The sequence below is a fragment of the Heteronotia binoei genome, chromosome 17, assembly GCF_032191835.1.
Source record: "Heteronotia binoei isolate CCM8104 ecotype False Entrance Well chromosome 17, APGP_CSIRO_Hbin_v1, whole genome shotgun sequence".
Taxonomy (NCBI): Eukaryota; Metazoa; Chordata; class Lepidosauria; order Squamata; family Gekkonidae; genus Heteronotia; species Heteronotia binoei.
In genome coordinates, this window is record NC_083239.1 from 45,182,112 (window position 1) to 45,199,969 (window position 17,858).

Below are 17,858 nucleotides of genomic sequence, written 5' to 3' on the forward strand. Positions count from 1 at the left end.
GGGGCAGTGATGCTCTGTATTCTTGGTGCTTGAGGGGGCACAGTGGGAGGGTTTCTAGTGTCCTGGCCCCACTAATGGATCTCCTGATGGCACTTGGTATTTTTTAGCCATTGTGTGACACAGAGTGTTGGATTGGATGGGCCATTGTCCTGATCCAACATGGCTTCTCTTACGTTCTTATCGCCTTAGAGACCAACCAGACTTTCAGAGTATAAGGTTTTGACAGTCAAAGCTCCTTTCTGCAGATACCTCAAAAACTTATAACCCCCAGATCTCGTTGGTTTCCAGTGTGCTCCTGAACGAATCTAACTCTTCAGCTCCAGACTTACATGGCTACCCTTTGAACCTAAAATATTCTGGTTAGATGTGACCAAGATAACATTGTGTATCATTGTGTACATAGATGTAACTGGTCCTCCATATCTGACAAGAAGAATATTCCAATTTAAACACATCCTCTGTTGGTTTACTCCAGTTAACAGCTCTACAGCTGTGTGAGGTCTGGGTTGGGACCTAGCTAGGTCCTGGTTTGGTGAACGCTCCAGAAATGGAGACAGAACGTGCATTGCCTCGTTGGGCTCACCCTTGAATAGGTTGATGGGTTTCTACAGCAAACAAGACTACTTACTGTGGAGTGGAGCTGGAGGAGGCTGATTTAGATCATAGTATATCATTTTAAATTCTTGAGCAGATTTCCCAAGGGGGCTTGTATTTGCTGGAGTTGCATTGATACATTTGGGATTGGTTTAGCAGTCTGTCTTTCTTTGTGTCTATTTGTGTTTCCCTTTTTCATCTCTGGTAAGTAATAACCTTAGGAATTCCTGCCACGCATCTACTGTAACCATGTCCACATTGCAGTACAAACAAAAGGGGGAAGCTTAAAAGAACCAGGGTCAGCTTGGTATTTCTTCTTCTTCATCTTCTTCATTTTCATCATCCAGCCAAACATTGGTTTTTGTGTATCAAAACTGAATGCAAATTATGTTCTTTGGGAAAGGGATTCTTAGTTGAGATAAACTCAGGTACTGTGGAGGTGCCCCCCCACCCCCCGGCAGTAAGAAAGCATCTGTAGGAACAGAGGTGTCGAACTCATTTGTTATGAGGGCCAGAACTGACATAAATGAGACTTTGTTGGGCCAAGCCATGTCAGGTTGGGCCAAGCCATGCCTGGTCGGACCATGTACCGGTATGTACCTATTTAAGATCAGGGAGCAGAGAAATAAACCTTATAAAGGATGCAGATGAACACAATTAAATTAAAAAAACCCTCTTAACACATGCTTAAAGCATTAGCACTCGCTGGTCTTAAAGGTGCTTTCTTTGTATCTCTCCCATGGGATCCAGGGAACGGGGCAAAAAAAGCTCTGGCTCTTTCCTTCCTTCCCCAGGGGACCAAGAGGGGGAGAAGCCTCAGTCAAAAAAAGGAAGAGAGGATTGGCTCAGTAGCTCTGCTGTGCGATTGAGAGAGCCTGGCAAAGCAAGCTATTCCTCCCCTTTCCTGCCCAAGGGAGGAGCCTCAGCCAATGGAGAAAATAGAGGTTTTGCTCCGTAGCTCCTATGCGATTGAGCAAGCCTTGCAAAGCAAGCTGTTATGCAGAAGGATGAAAAAGAGAGGGAGAAGGGAGCAGATGACAGCTAGTTGTTTGGGGGCCTGATAGGAGCCCTCCGGGGGCCTGTTTGACACCCCTGTGTCAGAATAACCAAAGAGATGATCTGTTAAAAAAAAAATGCACAAAGCCCCAAGCCTCTGCATACTCATTCTTCTTTCTTAAAGTTTTTGCTCATCTTCTCAACTGTAAAAAAAAAAAAAACAGTTTATCATAGGAACAAATTCCAGGATTCTACTTTACACAGAAAGTGGTTAAAATGTGGAATTCACTGCCGGAGGATGTAGTGATGGCCACAGGAAGGATGGATTCATGAAGGATAGATCTGTCAGTGGGCTACTTGCCATGGTGACTTAAGGGGACCTCCACATTCAGAGGCACTAAGCCTCTGAATCCCAGAGCCAGAAGGCGACATCAGGGGAAAGAACAGGGCTTCTATGCCCTGTTATTAGAAGAAGAAGAATTGCAGATTTATACCCCGCCCTTCTCTCTGCTCTGAACCAGAGACTCAGAGCGGCTCACAATCTCCTAGATCTTCTCCCCTCACAACAGACACCCTGTGAGGTGGGTGGGGCTGAGAAGAAGTGGAAGAAGACTGCCGATTTATACCCTGCCCTTCTCTCTGAATGAGAGACTCAGAGGGGCTCACAATCTCCTATATCTTCTCCCCTCACAACAGACACCCTGTGAAGTGGGTGGGGCTGAGAAGAAGTGGAAGAAGACTGCAGATTTATACCCCGCCCTTCTCTCTGAATCAGAGACTCAGAGGGGCTCACAGTCTCCTTTATCTTCTCCCCTCACAACAGACACCCTGTGAGGTGGGTGGGGCTGAGAAGAAGTGGAAGAAGACTGCAGATTTATACCCCGCCCTTCTCTCTGAATCAGAGACTCAGAAGGGCTCACAATCTCCTATATCTTCTCCCCTCACAACAGACATCCTGTGAGGTGAGTGGGGCTGAGAAGTGGAAGAAGACTGCAGATTTATACCCCGCCCTTCTCTCTGAATCAGAGACTCAGAAGGGCTCACAATCTCCTATATCTTCCTCCCCCACAACAGACACCCTGTGAGGTGGGTGGAGCTCAGAGAGCTCTCCCAGAAGCTGCCCTTTCAAGGACAACTCCTGCCAGAGCTATGGCTGACCCGAGGCCATTCCAGCAGCTGCGAGTGGAGGAGTGGGGGGCATCAAACCCGGTTCTCCCAGATAAGAGTCCGCACACTTAACCACTACACCAAACTGGCTCCAGAGGAACTGTTTGGCCACTGTGAGAAGCAGGATGCTGGACTAGATGGACAACTGGTCTGATCCAGTGGGACTCTTCAGAGATCAGTTCCCTGGGAGAAAATGGCTATTTTGGAGGGTGGACGACATGGCATGGTACTCCGTTGAAGTCCTTCCTCTTCCCAAACTCCACGAAGCACAGTCTCTGCCCTCCCCATTCCCCAGTCTCCAGGTATTTCCCAACCATGAGGTGTGAACCCTCTCACCACCGCTTATGGCTTAGGTCTTTTATTGCTGCAGTCCTGGCACACTTTCCTTGGCATGCTCTTGACCTGTTCCTCTTGGCAGATGCTGCTACATCTGTTCAGCGATGCTAACTACAATCTGCTGGGCTTCAACGCCACCTACACAGTATCGCTGTGCCCGATGGGCTGCTCAGGGCACGGAAGCTGCGACAACGACGGGCGCTGCAACTGCTTCCCAGACTGGGGAGGCGAAGATTGTTCGATGCCCGACTGCGCCACCTATTGTCAGAACCATGGGACTTGCAGCCGGGTAAGACTTTTTCCGCCTTCTCTGTTTTTGTCCCATAAGGGGTATCGGCGACCAAGGGGGCGTGCTTTCCCCTCCCTTCTAGATCCAGGCTTCCTGTTGTCTTAATCTCATAGCCTCCATACCGTACTTTGAGGCCTATGGCCGTTTTCGCACTCACGTTTTACTGGCGCCACGACCCTCCTGACGCCGGCGAATCTGCATGGATTTCGCACCAGAAGCGCCGGCGCACCCAGAAGCGCCGGCTACTTCCGTCGCTAAGCCAGCGCAAACGCAAATCGCAAAGATGCAGGAAAACGTTTGCGCTGGCTTAGCGACGGAAGTAGCCGGCGCTTCTGGGTGCGCCGGTGCTTCTGGGTGCGCCGGCGCTTCTGGTGCGAAATCCATGCAGATTCGCCGGCGTCAGGAGGGTCGTGGCGCCAGTAAAACGTGAGTGCGAAAACACCCTATGTGAATGAAAGTTTAATACGGTCAAAGACCAATCCATTAAATACAAATAACTTAATAAGATACAGTCAGGCAATAGTATAATGGGAATAAAACATACACAGTATAAAATATAATTAGGCAATACTATAATGCGAATAAAACTATGTGTCTTTTATTCTAAATAATTAAAAATCTGCATCTGAGCAACCTGAATTCTCCGCCAAGGAAGCTTGGAATTCTGTAAGCTGAATAACCATCGCAGCTTAGTTTTGTCTGATTTTTGCATAATTATTATTTTTTTTTTGCTAGTTGCAGGCATTGACCTCTTACTTTTGAAGCATGCCTTTGCAACATACAGCGCCTACTCACTTAATTTGTATAATTTCCAGTTGACGTCAGAGTTTATTCAATCAACGAAGATTATCTCAGAGTTAGTGCATGCAATTTCTGTTCATACTGGAGAGGAGAGCCCTATATCTTTCCTCTCTCACCTTGCTCGGGATTGAGTCTGGCTTCAGAGCCCAGTTTTCTGTCCCTTCATCCTCCTTTTGTTGAAAACTTGGCCAGCCAGAGCTACGGAGGCTGGCACTGCTATGTTCCTTTTTGATTTCTGGGTGTCTGGCATCTACTTCAGGTGCCGCCAGCCTTCTTGAGGCTGTGGGCAACTTTGGAATTCTGACACAGGGCGATGGCACAGCCACAACATGGCTGCCGCAGGAGGTGGAGCCGACCACAAAATGGCTGCCACAGCTTACCTTCAGTCCCACAGTGAAGATGTTTTGTCTGTTGCAGCAGCTGCTTCCAAAGCAACATTTTTAAAAATCTGCACAGACAGTCAAATCTGCTGTGGCCAATCAGAGGCCCTGCTGGGTAAAAATCCTCAGGGGTGTCAAACATGTGGCCCGGGGGGCCAAATCAGGCCCCCAGAGGGCTCCCATCAGGCCCCTGAGCAACTGGTTGTCATCTGCTTCCTTCTCCCTCTCTCTTGCTTCCTTCTGCATCTCATCTTGCTTTGTCATACTCTCTCAATCGCACACCAGAGCTACTGAGCCAAGCCTCTCTTCCTTCTCATGGCTGAGACTCCTCCCTCTCCTGGTCCCCTGGGGAGGGAAACAAAGAGCCAGAGCTTCCTTTGCCCAGTTCCCTGGATCCAACGGGAGAAATACAAAGAAAGTGCCTTTAAGACCGAGTGCTAATGTTTTAAGGGTGTTTTATTTTAAGCTTTTAAAAACTCTTTGTGTTTGTCTGTGTCCTTTATAAAGTTTCTGTCTCTGCTACTTGGCATTACATTTTATGACACACATAGTCCAGCCAAACAAGGCGACGCCCCTGCCCTACTTGATGCTGCCCACTGTCTAAAAGCACTTGGTGGGCACCAGGAAAGACATTGACATTGGATTTATATTCCGCCCTCCACTCAAGAGTCTCAGAGCGGCTCACAATCTCCTTTATCTCCCTCCCCCACAACAGACACCCTGGGAGGTGGGTGGGGCTGAGAGAGCTCTCACAGCAACTGCCCTTTCAAGGACAACCTCTGCCAGAACTATGGCTGACCCGAGGCCATTCCAGCAGCTGCAAGTGGAGGAGTGGGGAATCAAACCCGGTTCTCCCAGATAAGAGTCTGCCCTTTCAAGGACAACCTCTGCCAGAGCTAAGGCTGACCCGAGGCCATTCCAGCAGCTGCAAGTGGAGGAGTGTGGAATCAAACTCGATTCTCCCAGATAAGAGTCTGCCCTTTCAAGGACAACCTCTGCCAGAGCTAAGGCTGACCTGAGGCCATTCCAGCAGCTGCAAGTGGAGGAGTGGGGAATCAAACCCGGTTCTCCCATATAAGCATCTGCAGAGTTAACCACTACACCAAACTGGCTCTCTCTCCCTCCCCATCTATTTGCCTCTCTCCTGTTGGCAGATGCCACAGTGCCCACAGCCACCATGTTGGGGACCTCTGATCGACATTCTCTTTCCGAATGCAAAATTGGAAAAACTGTAGGTTAGGGTAGAAAGTGAGTTTCCTTGGCTGGAAGATTACCCTGGCCTCTTAGCACTCGGTGGGAAGCCTTTTTTTTTTTGCTCCAGCTCCATCCGCCCATTTCTCTTTGTGCCCCTTGCAGGACACCAGGCGCTGTCAGTGTGAGCCAGGTTTCGTGGGGCAGGCCTGCGACCTGGCGCTGAGCGAGAACCAAGGAGCCGGCAAATGGTACAACGTGAGCGCCGAGGATCCCAGCTTCCGGGCCCGCACGGCTGCTGCTGGTGCATTCCTGTCCTCTACCGGAGGACTGTATATCTTTGGAGGTCAGGCATCTCCTTGTTCTATTCTACTGTGGGGGGAAGGAAGGGGGCTGCCGTTCAGGTGTGTGTGTGTCGAGGCAGAAACTCTTGAAAATCTAAAATGCGTGAGCCAGAGCAACAGACAGGTGCAACTTTTGTAGGTTTAAACCAGGGATGGCCAAACTTTCTTAACATAAGAGCCACATAGAATAAATGCCAGATGTTTGAGAGCCCCAAGACATGAACATAAGATCTTTGAGAGCTGGAAGGAAGGGAAGGAGAGAGGCAAATAGATGGGGAGGGAGAGAGAGGTGGAAAGAAAGCCACTTTAAATACATTCTCCAAGCCTCCGACCAGCTTGGCTTGCAGAAGTGATTTGAAGAGACAAACGCCTTCTCCAAGCCAGCCGATGGGGTGGCTATAACTTTTGATGTTTTCTAAGCCCTGGTTGCTATTTTTTCTTAACCATGCTGCATATATGCATCATAAGTAGATATATGCAAGGAAAGCAGATATAAGGAAAAATTGATTTTTTGAAAAATGTGTGGATTTTTTTTAAAAAGTTGGAAATCTTGAGTTCTACTTGAAAAAAATCCTATTTTTTGTTCTTTTAGAACAAGTGTTCTAAAGTGAACTAATCAAAATGTGCAATATGAAGATTGTCTTGCATAAAAACAGCCGCGTTAGATAATACCTGTGTGTGCTGTAGACATAGGCGATGTATTTCAAAGATATATTTGTTGTTTAAAATTTGTCCACAATTAACATAATACGTGTGACGATAATGCACTGTAAAAAGTTTGCCGTTTTCAGTGCTATAAAGTTGGTTCATAATGCTGGTCGTCTTACTGTGAGTGTATGAGGCTGTGTCTAAATAACGCACTTTCTTTTGCTTATTACAAAAGTTATTTTCTGTTTTCCACTTTTTAAGATATTTCCCCTGGCAAAAATTGTGCTCTGTGTGCTATAAGGTAGCTATGACAGACCCTGTCTACTTCCCTCCGTCAGAGGTTAGATTTCTTGCAACACCAGTATACTTCTTGAGTAGTTTAGAGACCTTTAGGTCTCTACAGGCAGTTTCAATTCACATCAGACCAAGGATCTCTGTATTCCTCAGAGATAACTCTCCCTGTTTGACTGGGTAGGGAATCTTCTCTCTCTAGAAGAACTTTCCCCTTTCCTTTGGCCTTAGTGGGAGTCTTCTCTACTACCCAAACTTCCTTGGCAAGCTTTCCCCCGGTTCTCTGTGTCCAAACTGCTGTCAGGTGGGGGCAGGGGCTCCTCCACTTTTGTGGGCTCCTGCCCACGATGGCCAGCTGATCCGCAGGAGGAAATCCCCCCTCATCCTCCAAAAGAGACATCATGCATGACATTCTGACATCAGCCTGTATGGCATCGGTGACGTTTGGGGGGCGATGCTCTGGTTTGGGGGCAATTTTACATAGAGTTTTGTCCAAAAAAAGCAGATTTCCCCCCACCCTCAACATCACCGGCATACATACGTCACTTCTGGATGACATCTGCATGTCACATGATGTCCCCGCCCACTCCTGGAACGCCTCCCCAATCCCCCCCTTGCAGGCATAACGATCAGGCCTGTTAACCCCAGTCCTGAATGGTCTTTTTGCTTCCTGTGCTCTAGGCCTGGATCTAAACACAGCCCTGGGCGACCTCGTCTTCTATAACTTCACCACCAACGTCTGGCATCAGCGGGTTCTCAGTCCCTCTCCAGTAAGTGTCCCCTTTCTGTTGCCTCTGAGAGCCAGTTGGTCGTGAGGTGTTGGAAGCATTTGCTGAAGAACGTCATGAGTGAATAGGACATGTGTGTGTAATGCAAGAGTTCTTGTCACGGAGCCTGAGCTGTCCGCTGTGCCCTGTGGGGCTTTTTTTGTAGCAGGAACTCCTTTACATATTTTATTGAACTGTGATACATCCGTCAGTGGATTGCGAGTGCTTTATTCAGAGGCTGGTTGTCACGGAGGCATTTGCTTTGATCTTACCCCTCCTGGAGGTTGGAAGCCCTGCTTTTCATCTGCAGCCGGTGTGTCACGGCCACGAAGACGAGAGATGCTCAACTTCCCGTTCTGGCCCTCCTGACATCCCTCCCTTTGGCCTTTCTCTTTGCAGTCTGCCCGCCACTCCCACACCGCCGTGGCTTGGGGGGGCTTCCTGGTGCTCTTCGGGGGCGAGCTGTCCAGCGGCTCACTTGCTAACGATGTCTGGATGTACCTGCCGCGGGAGGGGCGCTGGCAGGAGCTGCTGCCCGCCAACATCACCTGGTCTTCCATGCCCCCTGGACTAGCTGGCCACGCCTCTGCCGTGGTGGATGAGTGGCTTTACGTTTTTGGAGGTATGTTATGGGGGGGAAGCTGGCAGGTTCCTGGGTGAGGAGTGCAGAGCAGTGGCTTTTATTTCTTTGCAAAATAGGCACAGGGCCTCTCCAGAGACCCACTTGAGAGCACTCGCAAAGTAAAAACAATTACCTCCCAGAATAATAAAAATAACTATCATAAGATTAAAGGTTCTTATGAAGGCTTTGGCTTCTATGCCCTGTTGTTGGTCCTCCAGAGGAACTGACTGGCCACTGTGTGAGACAGGATGCTGGACTAGATGGACCCTCACTGGTCTGATCCAATAGGACTCTTCCGATGTTCTTATGAAGGCCTCAGCCTCTCTGCCCTGTTGTTGGCCCTCCAGAGGGACTGATCGGCCACTGTGTGAGACAGGATCCTGGAATAGAGGGACCACTGGTCTGATCCAGCAGAGCTCTTCTAATGTTCTTACGAAGGCCTCAGCCTCTCTGCCCTGTTGCTGGCCCTCAAGAGGAACTGATTGGCTGCTGTGTGAGACAGGATGCTGGACTGGATGGACCATTGGTCTGATGTACTTATGTTCTAATGAAGGCCTCAGCCTCTCTGCCCTGTTGTTGGCCTTCCAGAGGAACTGGCTGGCCACTGTGTGAGACAGGATGCTGGACTGGATGGACCACTGGTCTGATTCAGCATGTCCCTCCTGATGTTCTCACGAAACAGCTGTGGAAATACGTCGAACTGCCAAGCCTCATCTCTTCCTCCTTTGCCAGGGCGCACTTCGGTAGACGTCTTCTCCTCCCAGATGTACCGCTTCCACCTCCGGACATGGTTCTGGGAACTGGTGATGCCCTCGGGGGGCAAGGCACCCGCAGCTGCTGGCCATTCCATGGTGTTCCATCTGGCTTCCCGCACCCTCTTGGTTTATGGCGGGCACCGGCCTTCTACTGCCCGGTAAGAAAGGAACTGAAAGAAACAAGCGATGGCGGGAATTTATCTTGTTTAAAAAATTTATTGGCCACCTTTCTCCCTTGTGGAACTCAAAGCAGCTTAGAATGGAAATAAAAGAACAATTTAAAAAAAAGCCCCAAAAAGACAAGAATTAAAAATATCAGGACTTCCAGTACGTAAAAACTAAAATTAATCAAATGCAGTCCTAAATGACACTATCTACAACTGCCTCGAGAAATTGAAATTGAGGGATCCAATCTCACCTCTTGCTTCATAATCATGGGGCTGTCACCAAAAAGGCCCTGTTTTGTGTAACCACCAGACAAGCTTCCTTAATTGCTGGGATTGTCAGGTACCCGGATCCCAAACCATGTAGTGATTTAAAGAAGAAGAAGACCGTAGATTTATACCCCACCCTTCTCTCTGAATCAGTCTCAGAGCAGCTTACAGTCTCCTTTATCTTCTTCCCTTACAACAGACACCCTGTGAGGTGGGTGGGGCTGAGAGAGCTCTCCCAGAAGCTACCCTTTCCAGGACAGTTCTGTGAGAGCTATGCCGGACCCAAGGCCATTCCAGCAGCTGCAAGTGGAGAATCAAATCTTGTTCTCCCAGATAAGAGTCCACACACTTAACTGCTATACTAAAAGTCAAAGCCAACACCAAGGTCAAAACCCAAATGTGAATCAGTTGAGAAAGGAATAACCTCCTTTTCCTCTGTCCCATATCTTTCATAGGTTCAGTGTGCGAGTTAACACCACCGACCTTTTTCACGTGGACCTTCGTTATTGGAGTACATTGCGTGCCAAAGATCCACACCGGGGCCCTCGGGAGAGGGCGTTTCATTCCGCCACGGTCATTGGCAACTACATGGTAGTGTATGGTGAGTGCCACTGTATTCGTTTGTCCCCTAGCTTAATTTACAGTCCGGTGCAAAAAGAATGGAAAAATTCTTGTTGTGTTCAGAAGCTGATTCCTTGCGATTGTTATTTAGGGGGAGGCAGGGCTTTTTTTGTAGCAGGAACTCCTTTGCATATTAGGCCAGACCCCCCCCCCCCCGATGTAGCCAATCCAACTGGCGCTTACAGTAGGCCTTGTATGAAAAGCCCTGTAAGCTGTTGGAGGATTGGCTACATCAGGGGGTGTGGCCTAATACGCAAAGGAGCTCCTGCTACAAAAAAAGCCCTGGGGGAGGTATTTGTGAGTTTCCTGCATTGTACAGGGTGTTGGACTAGTTGATCCCGGAGGTCCCTTCCAACTCTGTGATTCTATTTATATATTTATTTTTTATACCCCATCATTCTCCCTCAGTGCCTTTCAGCGTTCTCTCCTCCATTTTATCATCACGACAACCCTGTGAGGTAGGTCGGGCTGAGAAAGCGTGACTGACCACAAATCACCCAGCAAGCTTCCTGAGCAGAGTGGGAATTCGAATACGGATCTCCTGGATATATCTCCGCCACTCGCACTACTAGAGCAGTTGTATTATTTAAGGTTGCCCCGTTTCTTTCCTGGCCCCCAGATAATGACCCTCCGTTTTTCTGGAGAGAAAAGCTTCAAATTCTTGGCCATTACGAGAGCCGAATCACATGTTCATATATAGAAAAATGTATAATGTAACTTTGAAGCTTGTTGAAGCTCTTATTGTGAAACAGGGAATTCAGTACAACCCTGTCGCGTTGTGTTTGTGCCTTGCTACACAGGATTTTTCTACTAAAGATACTGTGAAGAAGATCTGGAGCTTCGGACTTCATTGAAAAGTATTCCTCTACTTGAACTCGGACTTCTACACTATTACGATTTTGCATACAGCTTACCCCGCGGTCACGTTCCTCTTCTCTGCGCAGCGTCCGTCAGATTTCCCACTATCTGCGCCGGAGTTACAGGAAGCGTCGTGGCTTTCGCATAGCAAACATAAACTGCTAAAACCAGTTTCCATTTGCTACGCGAAAGCCGCGGGACACTTCTTGTAACTCCGCAGATAGTGGGAAATCCGACGGGACGCTGCGCAGAGAAGAGGAACCTGACCGCGGGGTAAGCTGTGTGCGAAATCGGTACATATTTACGGACGTTTTTTTCGCCTTTTGAAACTGTGGTGTGGATGGGGGTTTCATAAGTTGTGATTAGGTTTCACCTCATATTATTGTTTGTTTATAAATATTCTTTTTCTAACTTTTTGCTGTTTTGAGGCTGGTTACTCGCCGAGGTTCCTACCTTTTTTCCTGCTCCATTCTTCCGCGTTTCTCTGTTCGTTACCTCAGTCCGCAGGTGGAGGCAGGGATCCCCCAGTTTGGAGACCCTCTCCCCACATGAGAGCTATGCGGGAGCTTTTGCATCAGCCAAAGCGAGAAAGAATTGTAGAAGGCATGGGTTCCAGATTAAGTTAAACCAGATTAAACCAAGAAGTAGGGTTTACAGAAACATGAAGTAAGCCTAGGATTCATGTTGCGGTTTATTGTTTGCAAAGAAACATATCTGTTTGCAGTCCAGGGTGCTTACTGGTCAATATCATCACCAGTTGAGAATACAAGCGAGGGCTTCGTTAACAAGAAGTAAGAGCGGATTTTAATTTCTCTCCTCCATTAGAACAAACCTGGGCTGGAAGATGGGAATGAGAGCTTGGGAGTTTCTGGATCCTGTACAGGTCCACCTTTATGCCCTTTGATGTAGTGGTTTGGTGTAGTGGTTAAATGCACGGACTCTTATCTGGGAGAACCGGGTTTGATACCCCACTCCTCCACTTGCAGCTGCTGGAAGTGGCCTTGGGTTAGCCATAGCTCTTGCGGAGCTGTCCTTGAAAGGGCAGCTTCTGGGAGAGCTCTCTCATCCCACCCACCTCACAGGGTGTCTGTTGTGGGGGAGGAAGGGAAAGGAGATTGTAAGCCGCTCTGAGATTCGGAATAGAGGGCGGGATATAAATCCAATATCATCTTCTTCTTTCCCTTCCACTCCTCCAGGGGGCAACGTGCACATCCACTACCACGAAGAGAAGTGCTATGAGGGACGAAATCTTCTTCTACCACCTGGGCTGCCACCAGTGGGTCTCTAGCCACGAGCTGGCTCATCAGATCCCCCAGGGTGAGGAAGCAGTCCGATTTCAGGAAGCGCGGCCTTGCAGGCAGGCGATGTGCTCTGTTTTATGGTTGTGCTGGGAATTCCCTGGTTCTTGGGCGGCCCCTCCCCATCTAAAGCAGGACTTCTGTTCCTTTAAAGACGCTGAGGAAGGGAGAAGTTCCACAGGTGCAGCTTCTTCCATCACAGGGAAGGGGGAAACCTGCACCAGTTGAACTTCCCCTTTCTATAGATACGTATCTCTTCTTGAAGCCTTTAACCCAGTTTGTCTCCAACCTGTTCTCTCCTCTTTCCACCAGAGCGGGAGGCCAAGGTTCAAGCTCAGGCTCGAGGGCCGGTACTCCCACATAGCAGCTGTGATGAACGGGACCGTGTTGCTTGTTGCCGGAGGCTACAGTGGTGTGCCCCGGGGTGACCTGCTGGCTTACAAGGTGCCCCACCTTCGTCTTCCAGGTGCCGTCTCTGATGGTAAGGGGCAACTCTGCCGCCCCCCTTCCCTGCATCTGCTTGTGCTTCTGGAGCAAGGGTGGCCAAACTGAGGATCGGAAGCCACATGTGGCTCCTTCACACATATTGTGTGGCTCTTGAAGCCCCCACTGCTCTGTTGGCTGGCTTAGAGAAGACATTTGTCTCTTTAAATCACTTCTCCAAGCCAGCTGGTGGAGAATGTATTGAAAGTTTCTTTCTTCTTTCTTTTCTTTCTTTCTCTTTCTTCTTTCTTTCTTTCTTTCTTTCTTTCTTTCTTTTCTTTCTTTCTTTCTTTCTTTCTTTCTTTCTTCTTTCTTTCTTTCTTTCTTTTCTTTCTTTCTTTCTTTCTTTCTTTTCTTTCTTTCCTTTTCTTCCTTTCTTCCTTTCTTCCTTTCTTCCTTTCTTCCTTTCTTCCTTCCTTCCTTCCTTCCTTCCTTCCTTCCTTCCTTCCTTCCTTCCTTCCTTCCTTCCTTCCTTCCTTCCTTCCTCCTCCCTCCCTCCCTCCCTCCCTCCCTTTCTCCCCTTCTTTCTTTCTTTCTTTCTTTTCTTTCTTTCTTTCTTTCTTTCTTTCTTCTTCTTTCTTTCTTTCTTTCTTTCTTTCTTTCTTTCTTTCTTTCTTTTCTTTCTTTCTTTTCTTTCTTCTTCTTTCTTTCTTCCCTCCTTCCTCCTTCCTCCCCTCCTTCCTTCCTTCCTTCCCTCCCCTCCCTCTCCTCTTCCTCCCTCCCTCCCTTTCCTTCCTTCCTTCCTTCCTTCCTTCCTTCCTTCCTTCCTTCCTTCCTTCCTTCCTTCCTTCCTCTTCCTTCCTTCCTTTCCTCCTTCCTTCTTCCTTCCTTTCCTTCCTCCCTCCTCCCTCCTCCCTCCCTCCCTTCCTTCCTTTCTTTCTTTCCTTTCTTCTTTCTTTATTTCTTTCTTTCTTTCTTTCTTCTTCTTATCTTTCTTTCTTTCTTTCTTTCTTTCTTTCTTTCTTTCTTTCTTTCTTTCTTTCTTCTTCCTTCCTTCTTCCCTTCCTTCCTTCCTTCCTCCTTTCTTTCTTCTTCTTTCTCTCTTTCTCTCTTCTCTCTCTTCTCCATCTCTTTCTCTCTTTCTCTCTTTCTTTCTCTCTTTCATTGCACTTTCCAACTGGATTTGCCAGTTCACACAGTAAAATCCAGTTGGAAAAGTACATTGAAAGTGGATTGAAACTGCATTATTTAGTGTGTGTGATCAGAGCCTAAGAGCCGCCAGTGCTGTTCTACAATAGGAGTGTGTGTCTTAGTGAGCATTTATGTAATTGCATCACATAAAACTTGGATGGTGAATGAAATGTTTAAAACACTCTAGATTTGCCTACTTTATAACCAGGATAATACTTAATAAACCAGATTTGTTTCAAAGGCTTGACAAAGAAATGGAGAATCCTGGAGGGGAAGGTGGGGGTGAGATTTACACATTCGTCTTTTCCACACCGTTCTTAGAGGCCCTATTTGTGTCACTGATAATAACAGATCCCATGAGCATAAACACAGACTTGCAGGAAGGCTTGGTGGTCTTTACAAGGATGCTGACTAGCTCCAGGTGGTCCCAGAGAGAGGTCCAGATGAATGTCCTGGGGCCTGGTTGTGTGCTACGTTGGGGCCAGCACTGAAAAGGCCCTGCCACACATTGCCACCTGGGAAAGCATGGGTCGTGCTGACTGACCTCTAGATCCGGGTGTCGTCTTTTTTCATAGAAAATGACAAGCAAAACTCCAAGTGATCTGGAGCATCTGTCCCACATGCTTAGCGTAGGGCGGGCAACAGGTGGCTTTCCAGATCTGTATCACCAAGCCTATTTCCCTCCCTTTCTTTTCTTTCTCGTCTTCAGTACCATCTGGATTACTGCTCCATGTACCGGGAGAAGAACACATGTACCAAGGATCCGGAATGTGCCTGGTGGCAGAAATGTTTGTCAGAGCACCCAACCCCCACAGCGGCGTGAGTGAACCCATGGGGGGCAGGATGGGTGCATCTTTCCATGGAATGGGCAGCAGTCAGTCAGATTGTCTAGTCCCAAGAGAATCATACGGTGGCCTAGGAATGCGCTTCTCAAACTGGGCCCCAGCCACGCCCCCTAAAATAAGAAATAGCTTGAGTGGACCCCCTTGAGGGTAAGAACATCAGAAGAACCCTGCTGGGTCAGAGCAGTGGTCCATTTGGTCCAGCATCCTGTCTCACATAGCGGACAACTAGTTCCTCTGGAGAGCCAGCAACAGGGCAGAGAGGCCGAGGCCTTCATAAGAACATCAGAAGAGCCCTGCTGGATCAGACCAGTGGTCCATCTAGTCCAGCATCCTGCCTCAAACAGTGGCCAACCAGTTCCTCTGTAGGGCCAACAACAGGGCAGAGAGGCCGAGGCTTTCATAAGAACATCAGAAGAGCCCTGCTGGATCAGACCAGTGGTCCATCCAATTCAGCCTCCTGTCTCACACAGTGGCCAACCAGTTCCTCTGGAGGGCCAACAACAGGGCAGAGAGGCCGAGGCCTTCATAAGAACATCAGAAGAGCCCTGCTGGATCAAACCAGTGGTCCATCCAATTCAGCATCCTGTCTCACACAGTGGCCAACCAGTTCCTCTGGAGGGCTAACAAGAGGGCAGAGAGGCTGTGGCCTTCCTAAGAACATCAGAAGAGCCCTGCTGGATTAGAACAATGGTCCATCCGGTCCAACAACCTGTCTTACACAGTGGCCAGCCAGTTCCTCTGGAGGGCCAACAAGAGGGCAGAGAGGCCGAGGCCTTCATAAGAATATCAGAAGAGCCCTGCTGGATTAGAACAATGGTCCATCCGGTCCAACATCCTGTCTCACACAGTGGCCAGCCAGTTTCTCTGGAGGGCCAACAAGAGGGCAGAGAGGCTGAGACCTTCCCTGGTGTTGCCTCCTGGCTATGGGATCCAGAGGATTAGTGCCTCTGAATGTGGAGTTTCCCCTCAGTTACCATGGCAAGTAGCCACTGATAGGAAGTTCTGGAAAGACAAAGATGGGTGGTTTAGTTGGCAACAAACAGCATAAGCTGAGCTTGTTTTATGCAAATGTGCATAACTTGTGCAGGTTGCAGAATTTACCTTTTCTTTGACGCAGAATTTTTTTAAATGCAAAAGGTCATGATAAGGATAGGGGGCTTGAAAATGTTGGTTGTGCTCTTTAACTCTTGCAGATCAATGTCTCTCTAGTCCCGTCCCTTTCCTCCACAATCTCAGGGTGACCGACGTTTAATTCTCTCCCTTCCTCTTCCAACGTTTTCTTCACAACACCTCTGCTGAGATAGTTTAAGCTGCAAGACGGTTGACCAGTCCAGGGTTGCTCAGTGAGCTTGAGCGGAAATTCGAATGCAGGACTTCTCTGAGTCTTTGAAGCTCTAACCACTGCACATCGCTTTCTTTTGGGAGGAGATTCCTGTTTTCCTCCTTGATTCTTAGCTTCTAGAGATGGCTCTGAGTATTCAGAGGATGCGTGAGCTGAGAATCTGAAGATTCTCAGGTAGGGTTCCCCTGAGAAAGAGCAAGGAGTCTTGTGTTTGGGTTCTGCTTCTTGACAGGTGTCTTCTCTTTCCCCAGTGCCCCAACCCCGGTTGCCTGGGCTTGGCTCGCCTATTGGTTGACTGCCAGTCTTGCCTGGCCTTTGGCAGCACCAATGTTTCTCTGCCCCGTGCCCCGGGCCCCTTCGGCTGGTGTGTGCAGAACGAGACTTGCATGCCTCTCTCGGGTAAGTGAGCCAAACCACATTTATTCAAAGCCTGTGCGGTGTTTGCAGTTGCATCACCACCTAGCTCTACTCCTCTAAGCTTGTGGTGTGTCGAGAGGCAGCTTTAAACCAGGGTGGCAGTCCTGGGTGTGGGATGGGGGTGGTCTTTAACCCAGGGGACTTTGGGGGTGGAGCCAGAAGCAAGGCTGTGACAAGCAGGATTACACTCCAAAGGGAGTTCTGACCATCACATTTATAAGAAGATGATGATACTGGATTTATACCTTGCCCTACACTCTGAATCTCAGAGTCTCAGAGAGGCTTACAGTCTCCTTTATCATCCCCCTCACAACAGACACCCTGTGAGGTAGGTGGGGCTGAGAGAGCTCTCCCAGAAGCTGCCCTTTCAAGGACAGGTCTGCGAGAGCTATGGCTAACCCAAGGCCATTCCAGCAGCTGCGAGTGGAGGGGTGGGGAATCAAACCTGGTTCTCCCAGATAAGAGTCTGCACGCTTAACCACTACACCAAACTGGTTCTAAGCTCCTTTTAAATTCCTTCCTTTCACTGGAAATAATGGAGGATGGGGCACCTTCTTTGGGGGCTCATAGAATTGGACCCCCAGTCCAATCTTTGGAATTTGAGAGATTTTTTTGAGAAGCACCAGCAGCTATGCTGAAATTCGGTGCCTCTACCTAAAAAAAACCCAGTCCCAAACCCCAGATACCCACAGATCGGTTCTCCATTATACCCTATGGGGACCCCCCCATGCGCACAATTTCTGAGAACCCTGAAGTAGATGGAGGGCCTCCAAACCAGGGGATCCCCTGCTCCCAACTGGAGATTTGGCAAAACAGATATGTTATTTTTGATTCCAACAATAAATTCCAGTTATTCAGTATAATCACAGTCACGAACAATGAAGTCCTTTTATAGCATCTGTCAACCAGTCACCAGCCTGCTCTGAGTTCCATAGCGATTGCAGCAACAGCTGTCGGTTTCAATCGACGTAAGTGATGAAAACGATAATTGTCAGTTTCATTCATTCACTTGGTATAAGCGGCAACACGCGTCCCAGTTGTGCATGTTTCTATTCAAGAATCTTCTTCTGGTCACAATTATTACAGAACTAGTGCTCCAGGCTAGTGCTCTCATGCAACAATCTATCCATGTTCCAAATAGCACCTATGGCTCTCTGAAATGGTTACTGAATAATTGGAATGTATTGTTGGAATCACAAATAATCGCACAGTATTGATCTGTTTTTCCAAACCTTCCCACTGTGGTTT

General features: G+C 48.4%; 1 protein-coding gene across 1 annotated transcript in view; it reads left to right on the plus strand.

Annotated features, from left to right (window-relative positions):
* MEGF8 (multiple EGF like domains 8) overlaps nucleotides 1-17,858 on the plus strand; it is a 93,856-nt gene that overhangs the window by 6,472 nt on the left and 69,526 nt on the right. The window contains 15 exon segments of the mRNA XM_060258650.1: nucleotides 3,176-3,382; nucleotides 5,920-6,100; nucleotides 7,719-7,807; nucleotides 8,204-8,426; nucleotides 9,159-9,339; nucleotides 10,071-10,216; nucleotides 12,291-12,334; nucleotides 12,336-12,411; nucleotides 12,705-12,736; nucleotides 12,738-12,839; nucleotides 12,841-12,873; nucleotides 14,716-14,787; nucleotides 14,789-14,825; nucleotides 16,360-16,367; nucleotides 16,445-16,592. Coding sequence (XP_060114633.1) covers nucleotides 3,176-3,382; nucleotides 5,920-6,100; nucleotides 7,719-7,807; nucleotides 8,204-8,426; nucleotides 9,159-9,339; nucleotides 10,071-10,216; nucleotides 12,291-12,334; nucleotides 12,336-12,411; nucleotides 12,705-12,736; nucleotides 12,738-12,839; nucleotides 12,841-12,873; nucleotides 14,716-14,787; nucleotides 14,789-14,825; nucleotides 16,360-16,367; nucleotides 16,445-16,592 — 1,579 coding nt within the window.